The sequence below is a fragment of the Apus apus genome, chromosome 2 (genome assembly GCF_020740795.1).
Source record: "Apus apus isolate bApuApu2 chromosome 2, bApuApu2.pri.cur, whole genome shotgun sequence".
Classification (NCBI taxonomy): Eukaryota; Metazoa; Chordata; class Aves; order Apodiformes; family Apodidae; genus Apus; species Apus apus.
This window is the reverse complement of record NC_067283.1, coordinates 98,786,209-98,809,368: the sequence shown is the minus strand read 5'-3', so window position 1 is coordinate 98,809,368 and position 23,160 is coordinate 98,786,209. Positions and strand designations below refer to the sequence as shown.

At 36.1% G+C, this 23,160-nt stretch overlaps 1 protein-coding gene across 1 annotated transcript in view; it reads left to right on the top strand.

Annotated features, from left to right (window-relative positions):
• Positions 1-23,160, top strand: part of DOK6 (docking protein 6) — a 242,296-nt gene that overhangs the window by 149,515 nt on the left and 69,621 nt on the right. The window contains exon 5 of the mRNA XM_051612120.1: positions 4,614-4,803. Within this exon, the coding sequence (XP_051468080.1) occupies positions 4,614-4,803 (190 nt within the window). The remainder of the gene's footprint in view (positions 1-4,613; positions 4,804-23,160) is intronic.

The following is a 23,160-nucleotide window of genomic DNA, read 5'->3' as shown; positions in this document are numbered from 1 at the left end:
AATGTAAAAATGCAAATTTTTAAGCTGAAGAAATGGCCTGTTCCATTTTCTGCTGTTGTAGCTCATTTATTTTTGATGTTATGCCTGTGATGTCAATAGAATGCTTTTTTATTATGTGTAAACTGCTGCTTTTGCTTTTTTTTTTTTATGACTTAAAAAGCTAATTTTTATTCTAGCAGTCTGGAAAAGTTTGAAATATAATTGATTTATTTTTTTTTTAATTTTTACTCCATGCCTGATTTTTAATATCTCATGGAATTATTTCTTTTGTAAATTTTTTCCTTTTTTATATAACATTTGTTTTACCTTTTTTATTTAAAAATATTCCACCATACAGCAGTCCTGCTTCCTGGGTTTAGTTGCAATAAACTAATTAGTATCTGTTAGCAAAAATGTAGTTTTTCATAGTGAACAATGTCCTTGAATCCTCAGAAGAGGATTATGAGTTATTTCATTAAGCTATATTTGAGATTATAAATTAGAATCAAAACACAGAGACTTTGTAATTACGTTCAAAGAGCTGACTTATTTTAGGGCATTTTCTAGGGTCTGTAGAATCTCCATTTGTGATTTACTACATAAAAGCATTTTGCATGTTTTTTTATTAATCTTCTGTTATCCTTAATCCATTTTCATACTTTTTTTCTTTTTAATAAACCAAATATAACTAGGTTTATTAAAAAATAAAGGTGTTTACAGTTTTAACAGCTGGTTACTCCAGGCAGTTTTCAGATTTTCCTCTACATTACTACTTAACAGTGAAACAATCCCAAAAAATCTATTTTTGGTAGCCTTTCTATTTTCATTCAGGTGTTAATAAACATTTCCATACATTTTAATGGATGCAAAGCAGATTATCATTATAAACGAAGGGATTAAACTAATTCTGAATTCCTGGTTCCTCACTGTGTAAAGCATGAGACAATCATTTTAATAGACCTGACACATGAATGAGCAAAAAATGTTTTGACTTCAAGGCTTAGAGCTCTCTTTCCACTTGAAAATTAGCTAAAGAGTGTCAGCAGCATAAGTCTCAGATTGAGTTTCCCTAAGATAGAAACTGAATGTTTGCTATAAAATCTTTATACAGATCCCACCAACCTTGCTGCCTCCTTCCATAAGTAGTTTCTCCCTGGCATTAAAGCTGAAGTTAAAAAAACATCTGGATAGGAAGACTGCAATGTTATTTGGTCAGTTTTCAAACTGGCATGATTTAGGCAAAGGAAACGATAAAATGGCTAGAACCAGGGTCACTGGGCCTCACACTCACTTTGCTTCCCAACTACAGCTGGACTTTTAGCTGAAAGACTGAGAGAATTTCCGAGTTGCTGTCAAGTCTCTGTCTCAGTCAATATATTCACTTTAACAAAGACTTATGCTTCTGTGCTCTGGAAAACATTATTAAAGGCCGTATTCTTGCCAAAGCCTAAATACTGGACGCCTTTACATGCACAAAGTGTATGATGAGGCATTGCTGTTCTGATTCCAGGAGATGGGAAAGAGCATTTAAAATTGAAAAGAGTGGGATAGTAAGTGTAGTAATATGTCAGCATTTTTTTTCTCATCACGGTTCCCCCATTTTCTGAACTTTGCTCTCAGCTGTTACAGAGAAGGGAGAAAGGTAATGATGCTGGATGCTGAAGAATAGCACCTGCTCAGTCTCAGCCTTGTCTTGTCTAAGAGGATAACATCTAATCCTTTTGTTTCTTCCATCTTCCTATTTTCTGGGTTCCTCATTAACTTCTATTTACTTAATCTTACTACCCAATTAACTGTCATTATCTCATCCCACTCATATGCAGATGGTGACTGGCCCATGGCAAATCTAAGTGTCTTTTTCAATGTGATTTAGGAGATCTAGTCATAGAATTCAGCTGAGATTCCCAAATCTGGCTTAGGAATGTTTGTTCTTGCCCATATGAATTTAAGGGCAAAACTTATCTCTAAAAACTTAATTATTGTATTACCATTACCTAGATGCCTGTTAAAATATTTTCTGAAATGCAAAAATTGAACCTTGCGTTTATAGTCCTAAAATCATTTAATGGTATCCACACCTTTCCATATCCTCAGTTTCCCACTACTTGAAAGCATGAGTAAGTTTTTTTTCAAAAGTAAATATATCCATCCTCAATTTTTTCCAGCACTTATCTTTGTATATTTGCTTTTCCTGCCGATTTGAACAAGTTCCAAGGGTGCTACATTTTAGCCTGCAACTGATCTTCAGTTTGGTCAGACATACTTTCTTTAGTCCATGACACCTCACCTGAGACACTGACCTCCCATGCAAAGTAAACAAATGTCTCCTGACAGTTTGAGGATACCATATGTACTGAATACCCTTGCAATAATGCAATAATATCCACAAACACTTCAGAGAAGTTGAGCATTTCATTAATATCCTGGTAACTTCTAAAATAAGATACATTTTGTGTCTTCAACACAACAATTTAATGTTTACTTCAGAAAATAATTACACTTTTCAATTTACTCTGCTGTCTGAGGTGTTCTGTCAGTGAAAGATTTCTGTTCTCATATAGTAGATTTAGTCCCCCATAAACACATCATGTGATACCATGTAATGTACAGAGGAAGCTGAGAGAACCAGCTCATATATTGTCATCTGTATCTTTCTTCTAAATAGAGGAGGTAAGTCACAGGAAGTAACAGCATGGCGATGTAAAACTGGAGTCTAATATTTTATAAAAGGACACCTCCATACCCATAAGCATTTTTTCACGACTGTCACAATGACATATGGATATTGAAAAAGGGCATATATACATATATAATTCCATTACAAAGCATAAGTTATCTTGTTCTCCACCATTCTCTTCGCAATGCCATCATTGACCCATACTCCCGTGTAAGCCTTTCCATTTACTTCAGTGGGTGTGAGGTTAGACTTCTAGGGGAAATTCTTTGTAGTGATCTCAGCTGCACTTACACAAAACATTAGGAGTTTCACACTTGGGACCTTAGACATAAAATGAAACTTTTAGGAGTAACACCCTTTAATGTGATTAATGAGAACTAAAGCCTGGGAGAAGAGGTTGAATGGCTACAAGGCTGAATGAATCAATTGGGGAGTCGTTAATAGGACAAAGTTAAATTGACTGAAAGAAAATAACATTGGGGATGACAAGTTTACTTATAGCTATGCAGGACAGCAATTCTTATAGCTCACCCAGCAGTTCCCTGCTTCCACTAATTCCTCAGCCAAACTTTTGCTACTTTATTCACACACACACTCTCTCACACACATACATTTTATATTAACTTACTTATTCACAATATTTTCACTGATTTGTATTCATCTCAAATGATTAGAAAACTGAGACATAGCGACTGTCATATTGAATGTCAAACACAATTGGAAGCTGCATCTCATTTTGACTGGTACAGTAAATTTCTCTCACTTTATTCCTCCTCTGTTAACTTTAAATTCCTTCCTAATTTTTAGGAGGACACCATGAGAAAATTCAGTGCAAATGCTGGATTAAAAACATTCCACACCAAACCGTCATTCATTTAGTAGGTAACTGGAGATGATTTTCCTGTCATGTATCCCTTTAAAGTACATTTTCCCAGCACTGTTTATTGCATGAGCATTGCTCATGCTCATACTTCATTCTCTCATCTTTTGTCAACATCCTTCAGTGTAGTAGCACTGACATTTTGCATTTCTATTGTATTTCAAAAATTAAGGGAAAATGTGAGAGGAAGTGGTGAATCAGCTGCACTCTCCCGTATTATGCTATTAAGCCCTAAGATTTCAGTGCCTTTAGATTTGAAATACAGGCTAGCACCTCCAGCATTACAAGCTGAAATATAACTGAGTTTTTCATTCCCTGTAGAAGCAGCTCATTAAACACTAGTTATTCCTCAAAGAAAATTGCACATTTATTTAAAATCCTTTTGCTATTACCATGGTTTACTTCCTTCCATATGAGTTAATGGTGCTTTATATCGTCTTGTTTCTTTTTTTTTTTTTTTTTCTTTAAGAGTAGTTTTTGTGTTCTTATTATATCACATACAATTCAGGAACTTCAGAAAACTGTTAATGCCCTTGACCTCTTACTGCAATGAATGCACTTTGCAGTGGAAGTGCAGCTGATAGCAATTGATGTCATGACCATAATAATACAGCATGTTGAATCAGATGTTTCAAGAAAACAAGAGATTTTATTTAAAACATTATTAACTTGACAAATGTGTATGAGTTTGGCAAATAAATAGAAACTGAATACAAAGAGCATTATTATTAACAAGCTTCAATAATTAAACTTGAGTTTACAATTTCAAGGCCAGTTTTTCTAAGGGACAATGGTTGTACATGCATGTTTTGCCAAGATACCTATAGTTCAAATCTAGAAAACAGAGAGGAAACTCTATCAGTGTTCAAATCATTGTAAATTTGAGTTGAAAAGAGTCATGGACCTTAACATGAAGATGGATCCTCACCTCTGCTCAAGGCTAGAAATTTGGCCTTGATTCCTGAATCATCAGTAGCTAAAATCTTTACTTAATTTTTTTTCCCGATATAAAATCTTGCTTAAACTCTTGATGCCTTATTCTGTGTTGCTTTGTTTGTTGTGTTTTTTATTTTCCAGAACGATTCAATGTATATCTTATGCCTACACCAAATTTAGATATCTATGGGGAATGTACAATGCAGATTACACATGAAAACATCTATCTCTGGGACATCCACAATGCCAAGGTCAAGCTGGTCATGTGGCCTCTGAGCTCTTTGAGGAGATATGGACGTGACTCAACATGGTTCACATTTGAGTCTGGAAGGTAAGAGCTAAGGAGAAGCAGCAGGGAGAAGAAATAAGCAGTAGTTTTTGAAAAGTGGTCTGATAAGTTAGATTAGCCTTAGATGGAATAAGTGGCCTCCCTATAGACTTTTGTTTGTGGAGTATTACTTTTCTGTATATTCAACATGTTTAATATATTTGAAATAAGCAGTGATATATATAATATTTAAAATAAGCTTAAGTTCCTCTGACTTTCATATAACTGTAGTTGAATTGTCATTCTTAAGGTTTATGGGTCTTACTGTGCTTAAACACTAGTGTGGTATAATTTTAGCAATTTTGATGTAGAAAAAATTAATTCTGGAACATGGAAAATGCTGATCACACAGTATGAGTGGAACAACTTCCATAGCAGTGATATTACTCTTTTTGGATATTTCTGATGACTGATTGCCACCCTAGAGTATAATTGCAAGGAGGAGTACCAAGAACATTGTGAGTCCATAAAAAAAGCTCTTTTTTTTCTGTCTGCAGTTTTAATCATCATTGCCATTTCCATCCTCAGATCAGTTTTAAATGTCTGTGGAGCTCTGTTTTGCTTCACTTTAATGCATTTAATATCATGCCATTATGTCCACTGCCTTTTCTGGGCAGAAATAATTCTGCATTTATCTCTGCCTTCGGTGATGATGCTACATCTTGTATTTGATAGTTCTAGAGTTTCTAAATTTGTTTTACTATTCTATGCAGAGCTTGAATTTTCTGAAGCAATCTGGGAAACTAAAGTGTCTCTACAGTCTTGGATTAGTCACACTGTCTTGTTAAAAATCTTTGTATTCATTTCAACATATACTTAATTAGTATCACTAACAAATATTCATAAAAGTACAGTTGGTGATCACAAATAAAAATATGGATGGAAAGTACCCCACAGCCTAAGAAGATAAGAATTCCTCTGCAGTTTCTTATAGATAGGAGTTACCACTAAACTCACAACTTCATGTATCCAGACTGACATCACAAGAGCATTATAGTGCTCTGGTACTTTTCTCTGATGACTTCACCATAAAAAATCACGAAGGCATCATTACTTTTTTGTTTTATTTTGTTTTACTAAAAAATTCGCAACAGCTGACCCATGTTTCAATGTAATTTCAATTATGAAGCTGTGGGACTCATTCAAATATACAATTTTAGTAAGAATATTTTGCTAAATGACTTCTTCCCCTAGGCCTCAAACTACCTTATGGGAACTAGTTCAAGTGGCATAACTACACAGTACCAGAAAGTGAATAAAATGCCAAAAACAATAACTGAAAAACCCACTACATTATTTGGGGAAAAAAACAAGCAAGCAAACAAACAAAAGCACTATGATTTCACTTTGTCTCATTCTTAGTGAATATCCTACTCATCTGGCTCTTCGGCTATATTTGTATTTGCAAGTATGCATTTTATTAAAGGGGAAAGGGTTATTTTTGCATAAAAAGGTAATGATTGAAGACTTACTAATATTTGCTTATTCAGAGTAGTGTGTCTGGCTGTGAGTAGACCCACTTCTTTTAATTGATTCTGAAGGGAACTGTCTTTGGAAATGGGAATCGTCATTAACTAAAATTAAGCTGCTAAAAGTAATTCAGATTAATCACTTGAAGTTGATTTCTTATGCACATCTCAAAACGTCGGGGTGTCATTCTCTACAGTGTTTTAATTATGAAAAAAATCAGTCATTCAATATCATAGAGAAATTCTATTTTTTACATTTTGCTTTCTGTACTGCTCTGTTATTCTCTATGGCACATCAGCGCTAACAAACTGTGTATAGTGACTGTATGTATTTAAGTAAAATGTGAGCTTTATCTCTCTGCTTTTTCAAGCATTCTACAGTATTTTAATTCCATACTAGTATCTGAATATCATCTTCCCCTGCAATCCAGGACCACACAACCCGAGAAAAAGTGGATTGTTTTCCTTTGGTTTATTATTATGTGCTAGCTCTGCCTTCATCTGTCATGGTTTATTGTCTTTCATCAGATTCCTCCCTTTTGCTTGCTTGGAATTGCTTTATCTGTCTGATTTTGAAATGTATAAAGACTAGATTGAGACTGGCAGAAAAACAAAGAGGTGAAAAACAGGACTGGGGAAAAGCCAGTATCTTCAATAATATCTGAAGACTATATAGGGCAACACTCGTAAGTTTTAAAATCTGCTGTTGATTTGTTTAGGTTTTTATTTTTAAATCAGCATCTTTCTCATCTTTCTGAACATTATTTTCTTTGTCCCTTGATCTCCTATTACCTTAATACAGTAAACTCCCAATTCATTCTGACTTACCAGAAGTGAAGCACTCATCCACGTTTAGGAGAATGTAATGCAGTAAAAGTGTTTCTTGCTTTAATTTTTCCCTAAAGGTTAAATATTAAATGGATGCAATTGCTTTAAAGGAAATATTTTTTAAATAGGTTCTTATGTTTTACTGAGTTTTAGCAGCTCTGCAATATGTGTGTGTGTGTGCTTTGCATGAACATTAAGAGGTCAGTTTTATGTAATTTTTATCCATCTTCAATTTTGGTATGACTTTATTTCAGAAAATCAATCCCTCCCATTGAAATAAATTGGCATATTCACAAAGAGATACTAAGATAAATAAATAAATTAAAATTAATAATTCAGATAAGAAAAAATATATCTTTTTAATAAATATATTTAGGTATGCATTTAAATGGAAATAGACTCAAATATATAAAACTAAACTGTTCACTTGCCTAATGAAATGTAATAAGTACATGGGAAGATGTCTAAAATATGAGAGGAATTAGCACAAATTCTTTTGAACTTCAAGATTTTTCTCTTTAGTTTGGCACTCAATTGGAGTTTATAAACATGTATCTTTGCGCTACCTATCAAATTAGAACTATCCTTATTTTTCATTACTTAATGAACCAATAAAAGAAAATATTTATTGCACAGTGATTTACTGAATTTGTATTCTTCCCTACCCAAACTTTACTAAGGAAGCACAGTTTTGTTTGGCTTAGTTTGTGGCTGGATAGAGAGATTCTCATGACTTAAAGTACCTGAGTAGGGCTAATCCCATGCAATCTATCCATCAATCAGAACACAGTAATTCACAATTTGCTTAGGCACTACAATAGCTTTGTACTGATTAATACTGTGCGTCTAATGCAGTGAATTGATCCCACAGTAACACCTGAGGTAGGAGCCTAGCATTTACTTTTCCAAGAGCCAGGCTTTCCACCTGACTAGCTTTGGATTGACTTGGGGATTTTTAATGTTGAATAACCAGTGAGTCACCATGATTTCTTTTATTTATGGACATTTGTAATGTGCTCTGACACCTTAGTCTTATTGTTTTGGGTGTTGGATGCATTGGAGACACTGCCTAAGAATGCAGTTGATCTGCTCAAGTGAACTTTTTTCTTCAGACTTTTGGAACTGCTGCTTCATGTACATGAGCATTAGTTCTTGACTGTCCTTCTCATTTTAAAGCACCTGTGGAACTGCCTGCCTTGCTGTCCAGATAAAGGTACTGTAAATTTGCACTGGATTAATTAATTACATGCAATTTAAGAAACATGCAAGAAAAGTAATAGAATGGGTACAGATGAAATATCTCATACACAGATCAGGTGTGAAGACACTGTTTTCAGATTCCTTCCAAAGTTACAGGATTTGTCTTGCTGATGTTTAAACCAAACAAACCATAAAAGAGGCCACAAGCAATGTTTAAAATTCACTCTCTCAATTCAGTTTCCTTTTAGGAAAGCAAGCTGGCTGAGGCACCTTTAAGAATGCAAAAGGAGACTCCTAAGAATTCAGAATTGTTTTTCATGTCTTGGGGTGAGACACTGAGAAAAGTAAACACATAGGGACTCTTTGTAATTTTTAAAGTGTTCTTTCTTTTTCTGCTCTGCAGTTCTGCCTTTTACATTAAACAATATTTTCTACATATGGAAACTGTCTGGTCAAGTCAATTAAGTGCTGGACAGAAGTAACCCCCAAAAAAAGCCAAAAGTCAAGGTGAAGTCACTTAAGCATTGGATGAGCTGTGGAAACCCCAGCCAAACTTTGGCAAATACTGTAAGTTTGCAGCTGGAGAGAGAGGAGAGGAAGTAGCTATGTTCTTAGAGTTGTGAGAACAGGAAACACAAATCCATGACATGCATGTTTTTCTGAAAAACATTTTAATCTATTTTGTAGACAAGACATTGAAATTTAAATTACTTCAGGTATTTCCAAGTTTATTTGCTCTGTGCATTCAGAGATAGTCAGTGAACTACACTAAACTATTCCTGTTTATTTACCTTTGTTTTTGTTTTTTTTCTTCATCAGAGAAAATCTAGTGAAATACAGTATTCTCTGTCACTTCGAAGATCTAGAATCTGTTTCTTTGGTGGAGAAAAATATTAAGCCCAAGCACTGCAGAGTGGTGACATAAGAATTTATCAGATATGTTTTTGCTTTGTGCAACCCAAGACTGATATACTCAATTTCTCAGTGGTAGATGCACAAATGCTAGGGTTATCTGAAGCAGAAAGTTCAATGTTTGCTTGAGGCACTACATCTGACTGAAATCTTTCATTTTCCTGTGTGTCCTCTGTGGCCATTCTTGGTGTTGATGTGAAATGTATTAGTCAATTAACACTTAAAGTTAACATCCTCTTTTTCCCTTATGTGGGGAAAGATGCCTTACATATGAGCCTCATATGTAAGGGTTTTTATAAACTGATATATGTATCAACTCAGGTCTATACCACCCTGAAGAGAAGCATACAACTCCTTATTGCTTGTAGATTATCTAAATTGTGAATTGAATTTTTCACAGGTTTATCATAACATTATAAATCATGTGTTATGAATAGTTATAAATGATCGGTATAAATCATAAGCTCATCATTATGAATCAAAAGCTTGTCACAGAATCTCTAAGTCAGTTTGGGATGTGCAGCTATATGAGTACTCATGCAGCTGAAAAATCAGATTTATCATCCCACTTAAAAATTAGCTCAGAGCTCTCAGTGTCCCACAGATAATAGTTGAGTTTGTTAGGACCTTTTCATGTTGTACCTCTTTGTAATATTTTAAAAATCCTAATTATATTTGATATTAATTTTCTGTGGTTTTGTATTGTGTTTCTCCCTGCATCTTCCTTTCTTCCTCATATCTTTTCTTGAAGCGATGTGTATTGCTAAAATCTGAAAATAATTTAAAAACAGAAAAATAAATCTCACACATGTATTTCCCCCCCTTGTTTGTTGTTGTTTTGTTGTAGTTTTCTTCAGTATCACATAACTCTAATTTTAAGAAAAGTGGCATTTTTTACCATTGAAAATGTTAAAATATTTAATGGCATTTAGCAGTGCCAAGGTTATACTGTAATATGTCATAATTCTAGTTCCATTCCTACTTCCTTTCCCATTCAAAATCTCGATTTGCTGTCTGCCAAATTCTCGAGCTGGAACAAGTTCTATATTAGTCATCTGATTCACTTAAACCCTACTTTAAAAGGAGCTGTGCATTTAACTCACGTACAGGTTTCTTACTCTGGTTTTGATCATGATACCTAATGTAAGAAACCTTTTACTAGTGGAAACTAATACAGCCCATTGTGAGTGATTTATAAAGTGCTCATTGCATTTTCTCTTTGCCAACGCCCCTCCCAGACTGCTCTAGCATTGATAAATCAGAGCAAGTTCCACCAAAATTCACACATAATGAAATTCTCCACAGTATAATCAAATAAAGTAGAGAGAAGAGACATACAAGTTTCTTTATCCTAACTTTCTATTGTATCTTCTAAAATGTTCTGCTTCCTTTCAGTCCCTGTTTTGAAAATTCAGTCATGATATACGCACTTACAGAAGGTTTTCTCGAACTGACAAAGACTACCTCAGCCATTCTACTTTGCTGTGAAAGCTCTAATTTTTATGAGAAAAACAATGACATCTCAAAAAAGAAAATGTATTGAAAGAATAAAGTTACCTTTTTGAAACTGTAATTTTATCACAAATAGTTTGAGAAGCCGGTGACTCCTAGAACAGAGCAGCAAGCTCCACAGTTGAAGTTATATAGCATATTAAAGAACAAATGTATGAATACGAAACTGAAAGGAATGAGCAGATCACTAATTCATTAATTCACCATTACCTAAACAGTAAATTTACTTATGAATTTTGCATTGAATGAAACAAATGCGGTAAGAAAATAGTCCCCTAAACTGTGTCCAGTTAACACAGAAGACCTGCAGCTCAGAAGGAAAGCCAGTATCTCTGTGATATTTATAGAAGTGGCTTGTATTTGCATATTTTACAGCCCAGAGGGCACAGCATTAGTTTTTATCTTAACACTAGATATCCATATAAGATTGGTATATTTCTAATGTTACAAAGCTATTAATCACTAAGAATTATATTGTGTTTGTCTAATGTATTAGCAGAGAGCATGTTTTGTTCCTTCTGGTGGTCCTGAGATAGCATGAGTTGTGCCCTTCAGTTGAAGTGCGTGGTTTGCCTTCTCCCTTTCTAATACTGTTGTATGTGCTAATCAAAATATTGTTTTAAAATATCTTTAAACCAGCTACCATTTTGTTCCCAGATGGCTTCACATCCCTGCTTGAGCCCAGAGGATTTGAAATTTACCTACTGTATTCTAATTGTCCCTATTTCATACATAGCTCTGCTGTAAGTATATATTGCTGCATTAGTATTCCCGACGCTGAATATGACTAACGAGGTTACTGCTGTGTAATGGATGAACAGAGAATAAGCAGACAAACTAATTTATACATTCTTAATCACATTAGGTCTCACTTATTGTTTCAACTCTACATTTTAACCTTTCAATTCCACAGCGGGCAATTGCAAAAATTAATTTCATATGGCAGTGCTGAATAACTTGAGATGCCCCAGCAGCAGGTCCTTTTCTCTCCAAGAGCCATAGTAACATGAAACATTCTGCCTCAAAATATAAGACGACTGAAATATCAGAGTTGAAAAGTAAAAAAGTCCCCTATTAAAAAAAAAATCAACAGTAGAACTCAGAAACACATATATACATATTGCTAATAAATTTCATAATGATCTTCATTTTTTCTATATATACCATTTACAGTAAGTGCCAGGGTGTCTACTTTATCAGTTAAATAGGGTTGCATCTGTCCCTCACTGAGCCTATTTGCATGACCTGATTAAAAATGCTGAAAGTAGGCACCTAATTATCTACAGAGACAGTAGGAGAGTGTTAAGCACTTCACAAAGGGCAATCCAGAAGGCCACCTTTTGCACAGAGAACCATCTAGCCAGCAAGAATGCTGAGCACAAATAAATCCTTCTTTTCTCCAAAGCTTATAGAATGTGGTATCATTGATTGAGGAGGAGGCTTGAAATATCCTCTATGCTGCGTTTGTGTACTGTACAAACATAGAAGGAAGTAATCAAAATGCAAAGGCTGGAATCTGCACAACAAAAGAGCCTTGTTCATTAATATGTAGGAACCTGTGCAAACTCAGACTCACACATACACACACAATCCTTTATGCATTGCAGAAGCATAAAGGAGCATGGTTTTAAACATTTGCGGGCTTCATTTGTTGACAGGAACTGAGGTTCCTCAGCTTCAGTTGGCACATAGGTTTATTCCAAAAGTAATTTTAGTGTCTGAACAGTTGTCTCTTATATATCACACATGAAAAACTGCAATGGAAGTTTTATTGTTTCTCAGTCCTGGGACCTGATTATATTGGAAACGAGTACAGCACGAGTGCCAGTCACTATTCATGAGCTGAGAAAGTTCCTTTAGCAGACTGGCCTTGGAAGGTTTGCCTGAGAGCTGCCTAATTCCCCCTGCTCTTTCAGATAATGTTAATTCATTGTTCTCACAAAAGAACAAACTCATTTACAAAATACCTATTGGCATCTTTATGTTTAACTTTGCTAAGATACAGTTTTTTCTGGTGGATGAGGATACTCTGTAACTTCTTTCTTCAAAAAGAGGTCAATAGAATGATTTTGGCCTTTACTGTCATTCACAGATACATAGCAGTTGCAGAAATATTCTGTATTCTGGATACAGTAATAGTGTGAGAGCAGAAACTCCATTGTGGAAATTACCATGGTGATTGTCTTTTTAAGTACCTGTACTCAGGATTTTCATTAAGGTAAATGCCATTACCAAGAGACCTTTATATTATATATACACACATTTCCAAACATATATGTGATCTCAGTGTACCCAGGACTGTGTTGGAATGTGTGAGTAACTATGGAGGTTACAGACTTTTTTTTTTTCCTATGGCTGTTGTTTTTTAGAGATCTTGTTTGCACAAATCAATCAGTGATCATGAAGGTAATAAATATTTTCATCCATTAAAACAATTAATTAGCTATAATTTCCATAAATTATTTCATTAATTAGAAGGGGAAAAAAAAAGACTGCTCTTCTATAAAAAGCTATAAGTAAACATAACCAAGACAATAACATTGAAAGTAAATTAGTGGGTATTTTGCGTTCATTTCCATTTTGTTTTTAAAGGATTTTTTGTTTTTAGTTTCTCGTTGTCGTGATCCTTTGTCTTTCTCTCCTGGCTGGCTCGCCAATGATGTCATGGTTCAGGCCCAACATGACCAAAAAGAAACAGCCCCATGGCCACTCACTCAAGTCCCTCCACCCCCCACTCTCTCTGGGATGAGGAGGACAACCCACTCTGGATGGGTCAAGACAAAGGACAAGGAGGGTTCTTCACCGATTAAGGTCCCGGGCAAAACAGTCTCAACTTGGGGAAAAATAATAATTTAATTTCACACTAATCACACACAGGACACAGACAACACACAGAGCAGGGCTTGCATATGTTACCCCACCTCTCCCTTCTTCCCAGGCCCAAATTACTTTGTTCCTGGTTTCTCTCCTTCCTTCCCCCCAGCGGCACAGGGGGACAGGGGATGGGGTTTAGAGTCAGTTCAGAGGCTGGTGGTTCTTGCTCCTCCTTCCTCCTCAGGAAGAAGGATTCCTTACAGTCCTTCCCTGCTTCTCCATGAGGTCTGGAGCTGCTGCTCCAGCGTGGGCTTCCCACAGAGTCACAGGCTGCTTTGGAAACAGCCAACTCCCCTGATGCCGGGGTCTTCTAAAGCTGCATAATCAGACCACTGGCAGCAAATCTAAGTCCACTGACCATAAAATCCAAGTCCACTGGCCAAGTTCACCCCTCCTGGCACCCCCAGATAATGTTCCAACACATTTCTCTGTGAGTGCAGGACAGCCTGCCATCTCACCATGGGTTGCATGGAAACTTCTGCTATGACACCTTCCCATTCCTCCTCACCAACCACCAGCACCGCTCCACTTCCCCAGCACAGCTCTTCTCCTCCAGCACGGCTCTTCTCCCCGTCCTTCTCTGCTCAGCTCTTATCTCAGTTCATTCCTGTGTTAATCGCTGAGGCTCATGTATTGTCCCTCTAATGGCTCCTTGGCTGGGTTTGGAGCAGGGGGAGCTTCTCACCTTCTTACCAGAGCCACTCCTGTGGCCCTTCCTGCACTACCAAAAAAAACACCAAACCAAACCAGAGCATTCAGCCATTCAAATCAGAGAATACCTATGATATTTTGGTTCAAATGTTTAAAATATGCTAAATAATTCTGATACAGATTCTTCACTACTTCTCAACAGCTGCATCCTTAATGAAATCCAAGTTACTTCTTTGCCAACTTTTGCTACAGACTTTATGCTACACACAAATACATTTAAAGACACCTATAAAATAATCTAAAATTTGTTATTCCCAAAATGGGTATATAACTAAATAGGAAGACCTGAAAGAACTATTGAATTGACCATTTGTGACTAATTTATTTATTTTTTTTTAGCTAGTGATGGTATATGCTGGTTGAATATGAACCCATGTGATGTCAGTTTTTGTTTTCACAAAGCATTCTGCTAAAGAGAAAAGAAGTCTGATAATTGAAAACCATGTCATATCCCTCCTAGGATTATCATACATTATGCCCCCCTTGAGTATTTTACTGCATCTAAGTGTCCTCTAACTCTAGTTTAAATTAACTAAAGAACTATCCAAATATTGTCACACAGGGGAGATGGAGAGCATTTTACGGGCAGTGCCTGCTTAGTAGCTTTCTAGAAAGTGAGGCTATTTTTGAGGTGTGCTTGACTGGTCCTGCAGACTCCTTTAATCTTCCACTTATTTATAGGCTGTCTTTTAGCCTTTGTTAGAGAAAATACCATTAGCTACTGTGTCCCTCCTAATAGTACTTCTTAGGTATCACAGTAAGTTATTACTATTATTGCAGTATTAATAATGCTGCACTCTGTGGTGTGTGATTTATTTCTGCTGTGAGTAGTCATTTGTCACATATTTTTTAAAAAGCTTCCATCTTATTAGAAAGAGTGGAGAGAGAGGCAGCATCTAATGGAATCCCTCAATCTCAGTGGCTCCAAAGATGGTTTGATCTTTCTGACTTTTTGGAAGAAAACTCAATACAGTGCTGTAATTCACCGAGATGCTTTATCTACTTGATTATTCTGTCAGTGGTCAGAAAGTCAGATATAACATTAGACTTACATGGCTTGCTTGAACCAGTGCAACAAAACAGATTTTCACATTTTAATTTCTTTATTTTTTTTCTGTCCAGCTTGAAAAAATATCCCTCCTTTAAAATGATATTTTAAATGATCCCTGATACACTTTTTGAAAACAAGATTTTGGGATGAATGGCAGGAGAGATTTCATTTTCCTAATATGTGTGTAATTGCAGCTGACATTTCATCAAGGTGCCTATAAAAGTAAATAAAAATGGTTATCACTCATTGCAAAACTGCATTTATTATTATGCAGTATTTAAAACCTCAAAAAAATGGAAACTGTCTGACCATAAGTATCATTTACTGTCAGGAATGAGATTGAAGGGCAGAAAACTATAGTCTTGGTGATAATGATTCAGTGGAAAACCCTGAAGTTCTTTCAGATGATGACTGAGGGTGCCAAACAGTTATTTAATGTTAAGAAAGGTTGGGTCATCTATATTTCTGTTGACTTATTTATCTAAGAGCAGTGTCACTGCCACCAGAGAATAAAGAATGACAGCAGTAATGCCAACTATACTGGTCTGGGGGGGACCAGGACATGAGTGTGCTAAAGCTATTTGGCACACGCTTTGGACAGCCAGTGGACCAGATTGCTGAGTCTAAAAGAAACATAAGGGATTGATGAAAATAGGAGGGGAGGTTTTTTGATGCAGAAAGATGGAATAGGCTAAACACATGGAATAGGGAGAAATAGGAATGTGGTGACAAAATTAATGGTAAGATGGAAATGGATAGGACTTATCAATAAAAATAAAAAGAGCTGACTTTCTGATGCAACACCATAAAAGCTTTTGGAATATGTGTTCCATTTTAGAAACAGCATCTACTCACAAAGTGGGGAAGATCTTAGCAAAAAACTTCAAGAGGTTGGTCAGGATAAGTGCTTGTCATTGGCAAATTTTAACAGCACCATCTCAAATATTTCATTTCACAGGTACTTTGCCTTTTTATGGAAGGCTTCTTTAAGCCCCATTGGACCAATCTCTCAGAGAGAAAAAAAAAAAAAAAGAAAAAAAAAATTATTAGCTTTCAGCCTTAGAAGTGCAGATGAAATGGAAAGCAGCCAAGAAAAAATGTTCAATGCATGTGGAAGTAGTGTCAAATAGCTGGTAAAATGTCCCATCAGATAAATTAGAGCAGAAATAGTAATACACAAAAATGTTAATACACAGAAATAGAAATATATATTATAATTTATCTTGAGACAAATATTCTGTCCATGATATGAAGGATACCTATAATATGAATGTTCCAAAGTGAGAAAATGGGGAAATATTTCACAAAACTTTTTAAATATTACCTAGGATACTCAGAATGCTTTTAATGACATGGCCAAGCTATTATGTGTAGATATCCAGGAAAGGAAGGATCACCTTTTGCTGCATATGAACCATGAATATCCATTATAAATAATTCTGCACATAAAGGTTTTTCACCCTTTCTCTTCTGCCACCTAAAGTGCTTCCTCTTTGGATAGCCATATATAAAAGTTTGATGAAGCCAGTAGGTATTGCATCTATAGTTCATGGATTTTTTAAACCACGCATACAGAATCATGAACAGAAAGGATTAACACATTCCAGTGTTCAGAGAAGTACCATGGCTGTTATAAATGCCTTATAAAAATATTACTAAGGCAGAATATAACAGTAGAAGCCTAAATTCTGAAATATTGAACTAGACAAGTAAGCTCCAGTGTAAAAGTAACTTGTTAGTCCTTTTTCACAGCAAAGGACAACTGCTTTCTTCGTTTTACTTTCTAACAATGCCTCAAGTTCCCTGGGAAGAGAGCAGGCCTCCTGTGCTTAGAAATTATATGCAGTAGAGAAGATGTATTTCATACTGTTAGATTCTACTATCCCATTTTTGTTGTGCAGTCTTCGTTTTACCCCTCTTCTGGTGTACTTGTCAAGGTGCATTTCTTGTCAATTAATAGCATCTTGTGCTATGCAGAAAACTGGTCTGGGGAAATATATACCATGAACAGATGGTTGCGTGTACACAAATGACCACTTTTCTTCCCATTCTTACTTGAACCTTTTTGTTTTAAGCAAAATACTCACTAAAGATAGCGTAAGATGTGTCTTTATCTAGTACAACATCAATAGTTTGAGAGGATTTATAGATACTCAGCTAAGAGAACCTAATCAGTGTAACTGATTGCTCTTAATCAGAGGTGGAAATACATTTATCAAAACATCAGAAAATGGCTAACTGCTGCATCACATGAAGTTTTAGAAATAATATATTTTCTGTAAATATTTGGTGGTGTTATTATTGCACATCCAGCTTAGCACTAGAGGCATCATTTGACTACTTGTGTCTGTATGTGTGTGTAGTTCAGGTTCAGACCATAAAGATGGGATTCAGCTGAGATCTTCAGTTCTTACTGTCAACATCCTAGAAATACAGCTTTTTTGCTTTTTCGCTTTTTTTTTAATATTATGGGGACCCAGGATTTTGGATTTTCTTTAAAAAAAAAATTTAAAAAAATTTGCTTCATCCTCCCTGGTGTTTTTGTTGCTGCTATGGCAGACTGCTCCCATACTGGAGTTGACAACCTGCCAGTTTTGAGATTAATGTTGATGAGTCCTTGGGTATCATTAGTATATGTTAATTATTCATTAATGTATGTACATAACATCATGAGTGTCTCTGGCCACCCTGGATGCCCATAATATTTGCATATGACTTTTTGAAAATTCCTCTGCAGCCACAATGGTCAAAGAAGTAGCTCTCATACCTTGAAGATGGAAAATGTGACATTGAAAGAAGACAACAGTGCTTTAATCTCCATGACAATACCATAGTGTGCAGAAAGTTTCAGAGAGTGACTGACCGTGAATGCTTTAAGTGGTAAAAACCATTATTGATCATAAGTTTAAAAGGGGGGGAGAAGTAAGGGGGGACACTTGCAACGCAAAAAAATCAACAGACAGTGCTCAGTGTGTTCCGTTCATAATTTGTTTGCACTTGGGATATCTCACTTTTGAAACAAGAATGCAGTATTCATTTTCTATAAACTGGGAAAACTGATGTTTTTAATACACGTTATAGTTGAGTGTGATTGATTCACTCTTTTATTTTCTGGTTCTATGGTTCTAAACCTGATTCTATATTAGTTCTTTAATACTTTTTATTTCTATTTTTTTAATTTTATTTATCCATCAAAAATGTTAATTGTATTATTTAATTCCTGTTCAGCCTTCCAGAAATGTTCCCTCCTCTGCTTAAGTGGATATAGTCTTACACTTCAATATAAATACAAGAAATAACTGTTTCCTATGCTTACTGTCAAAATAAAAAGGAGAGCAATGAGGCAAACACAGTATCTGTCTGCATCATGGTAGGTGTAATGTTTCCAGTAGCATTCAATACATACATGAGATGTTATTGAGGCAGTATAGGACAAATCCTCTTCTAGGTATTTTGTAATTCAGTCCTGTGTTAAAACCTTAGTATCATATTTATTGAGATACACACATGCAAAACTCTTTTTTATTATTTCTCTTTAGTTTAACTTTAGGTTGATCATGATCAATTATTCATTGTTTCTGAGCACCCCGAGTTCCTAAAAAGATTAATTAAAATGAACAACTATATGCATGCAAAATATTTCCTTGGTCATTTAACTGGCAAATACCTCCTTCTTACAAAACACTTCCTGAGTAAGGATCGAGTCAGTTCATAGTTGTGTCACATTATGTTCAGAATTAATTCAGATTCTAGCAAATACCATCTAAGAGGATTTCCATCCACAACACCCTGGGCAAGGATTAGTTCCTATAACAGTGACTTTAGGCCTCCAAAAGGACAAAAAGTAAGGAGGGGGGGGGAAGAAAAAGGAAAAAAAAGGGGATCCTGGAGTACTAGGTTTTATTGCTTCTGCTGTAGCCAGTCATGATGCACTACCACAGGGCTCCTGTGTTATTACACTATCATTTATTTTAACCAGTAATAGCCTTATTTGGGTTTCAAATCTAACTTTTTATATTTGTCAAAGTCAATGGTATTCATGTAGATAAACACTGCTTCACCTATATAGTGCTGCTAAAGACAGGAAGAGGAACTGAGCAGTATTGCTATGGGATGTGTTTGTCTTCATTGCGGAATAACAGTTCTTAGTCATGTGGCAGAAGTCATGTGGCAAGTATTCATATTTGAATATGATCCCATCTTTCAGGGACTTGGAAGTTATATTGCTCTCATTCAAAAGTGAGATGAAAAAGAATAGCCAAACCATGATGAGTTAAAAGGTTTGATAAAAAAAAAGTCTATTTGTAGTCTTTGCAATCTCTTTCTTCTCCTCAGACCACTGTTTTTCCTTGTTGTTTTTTTTTGTTGTACAGCCAACCGTAACTGCTGCTTCTGTGTTAAGTGATCATAGTATTTTACAAGTTCTTGGTTTATTTTTCACAAAGCTGGTAAACATAGATACTCGTCCAAGACACTGTTAGATGGTATTTCATCATTATCAGCAAGACTTGAGCTTTACAAACTAACAGAATTAATTCTCTAATAGTATTTTCGTGTTTGTTCTATTACTTAAACTGTCAAAAATGCAAATGTCATGTGTATTTATGAATATGTCAACAACTGGTTTACTTATCCTGTTTTTGAAAAATCCCCTTTCTGTATAATATATGTGATTGTATTTTTTTTAAGAAAATGTGAAGGGGTCAATCAAAAGTCTTCATAAAGTGGAATTTTTTTCCATATACATATGCATTAATTACAGTGATTTCTGAAATAATATGACCTGAATACAAGAATACACAAGAGGGTAATTAGTGAAATCCAGAGTCCTTCTTAGGACTGGGATTCAGCTTCTTAAACTCCAGAATATCACATCTCTTATTGACTTTAGTTTCCAGGGTCTAAAAAATAAAAAACAGAGCCTCTGCACAGCATGTCTACCATTACAAATGGATGTATTTCATAATTACATAGAATCATAAAAACATTACTGTTAGAAAAGACCTTCCAGATCATGGAGTCCAACCATAATCCAGCTACCACAACCACTAAACTATATCCTGAAGCACCACATCTAAATAAATGCTTCTTGAACACGTCCAAGGATGGCAACTCCACCACCTCTCTTGGCAGTCCATTCCAATGCCTCATCACTCTTTTAGTAAAGATTTTTTTTCCTAATATCAAAACTAGACCTCCCCTGGCACAACTTAAACCCATTTCCTCTCATCCTATTGCTAATTACTTGGGAAAAGAGACCAACATCATGCTCTCTCCAACCTCCCTTCAAGTAGTTGTGAAGAGCAATAAGCCTTCTCCAGGCTAAACAACCCCAGTTCCCTCAGCCTCACCTTGTACAACATACCCTCAAAACCCCGCACCAGCCTCTTTGCTCGTCTCTGGACAGGCTCCAGGACCTCAATGTCTTTCTTATACTGTAGCACCCAGAATTGAACACAGTACTCAAGCTGTGGCCTCAGCAGGGCCGAGTACAGGGGCACAATCACTTCCCTACTCCCACTGGACACAGTTTTTGATACAGGCCAGGATGCTGTTGGCCTTCTTGGCCACCTGGGTTCACTGCTGGTTCATGTTCAGCTGGCTGTCCACCAGTACTCCCAGATCCTTTTCTATGGGGCTGCTTTCCAGCCACTCTTCCCCAAGCCTATAGCATTGCTTGGGGTTATTGTAACCAAAACGCAGAACCCAGCACTTAGTCTTGTTAAATCTCATCCGGTTGACCTTAGCCCGTCGATCTTACCTGTCCAGATCTCTTTGCAGAGCCTTCCTACCCTCAAGCAGATCAACACTTCCACTCAAATTAATGTTGTCTGAAAACTTGCCAAGGGTGCACTCGATCTCCTCATCCAAATAATTGATAAAAATATTAAACAGAACTGGCCCCGATAGTGAACCCTGGGGATGCCATTTGCAACTGGCCACCAGCTGGATTTAACTCCACTTATCACAACCCTTTGGACCCTGCCATTCAGCCAGTTTTTAATCCACCAAAGAGTCCACCTGTCTATGCCATGGGCTGCAAGTTTCTCCAGGAGAATGCTGTGAGAAACAGTATCAGAGGCCTTACTAAAGTCCAGGTAGACAATGTCCACAACCTTCCCCTCATCAAATAGACAGGTCACCTGGTCATAGAATGAGATGAAGTTGGTCAAACAGGACCTGTCTTTCATGAATCCATGCTGACTGGGCCTGATCACACCAGTTACATTTATTCTGATGTATCAAAGTAATTCATATAACTAAGAACATTTTAATGAAAAGAGATAGGAAAGCTTGGTAGCAACCAAGTAAAAGTGGTATGAAACACATTCCAGATGGAATACTCTTTCTTATCAAAACTGAACCTCCGAATAAAAACTAAAATACATTTTTTTCCACTGTGTCTTATAATGGACAGGGATAAACCCAAGGGAAATGAGAATTACAGTGCTAGAAGACAATCACTGATGTAGTCCAGAAAAGACGCAGCCTGCTTTCTGCACTTCCATTAAGCAAAAAGTGGAAAGCATCTGACATACAAGAATGAATTAGTGTCCCTGAAGCTTTAGCAGTGTGATATATGCCCCACTAGTGTAAATGTGCTGTCACAGAGGGCAGAGCAGAGACAATTGAAAAGGCAGCACAGACAATGAGAAGAAAAAATATCTCAAGAGGCATAATTATCACTAGTACTGTACAGGAATCTCTCCCATCTGACAAACCAAGTAAAAACATGTTAATGAGAAAAATGTTGTTTATATTATACCACTTAAACAATCATTTGGTTTAGGCAGAAAACAAAATAATCTTAAAATGAAAAAACTATTCATGCAAAAAGTCTGCCTTTCAGAAGGAAAATTTGTAGGGTAGTGGACCTCTGTTCAGAAAGACTAACAGATTACTCATCAAACAAGCACATAAAATTTTGGTCACTATAACTACATATAATATCTTAAAAAGATGTGCAGCTCTCACTTGGAAACTATTAACGTCCTTTAGGAAATACTGGAGAAGGACTGCTGGATTCCTCAGAGTGATGGCATCTCAGCTACCTGGGAGTAAATCATCATTGCTCATTTCCACTCTATCTCTGAGCTTTTTCCTTCTCAGAATTGCAAAATGTTGCCATTAATGGCTCTAGGAGGAAAGCTGTCTTTATGGACTGAGGGATTCTTTATTTCTTTAAGTTGAAAACACTGAGGATGAATCAAGAAATACAGAATCTGACTTAGAACATATATTGAGGGCTAAGGTCCATGATCAAGTTACTGAGCCATATGAGAGGTTCGGTGATACTCACTGTTCCCTGTATTAACTCAGGCCAAATTCAAGAAGATTCCACATGAAACAAAGCTAATTTAAGATTAAAACACCACAATGTATTTGAGTATGTGCAAGAAGGGTGAATAGTTGCCCACCTCAGCTGAAGCACAATCACATGACAATACATGTTGTGGAGGAATGTCTATAGCCAGCAATTAGTAGATAACATGCATAATTAATTTTTGCATTGTTTTTTCTTGCCAGGAAATAACCATCATTAAGGGGGGCAGACAGATACCTCATATATTAGGTCATTTTCATTATTTGCCTCTCAGATAATAAATCATCAGGATACTGATTTGACATTCTAGATAAAACTGAGAAGCTGATGACAAAGCATGTCAATGTAACTCATTATTCACATAGGCTTGAGTAGCAGGCCACACTCAGAAGCTGTAGAGAGTCTGCTTATTCTGGATATTGCCCTTTATATCGTTACTGTGCTTCATGTTGATGACCTTCATTTCACTTTCACAGATT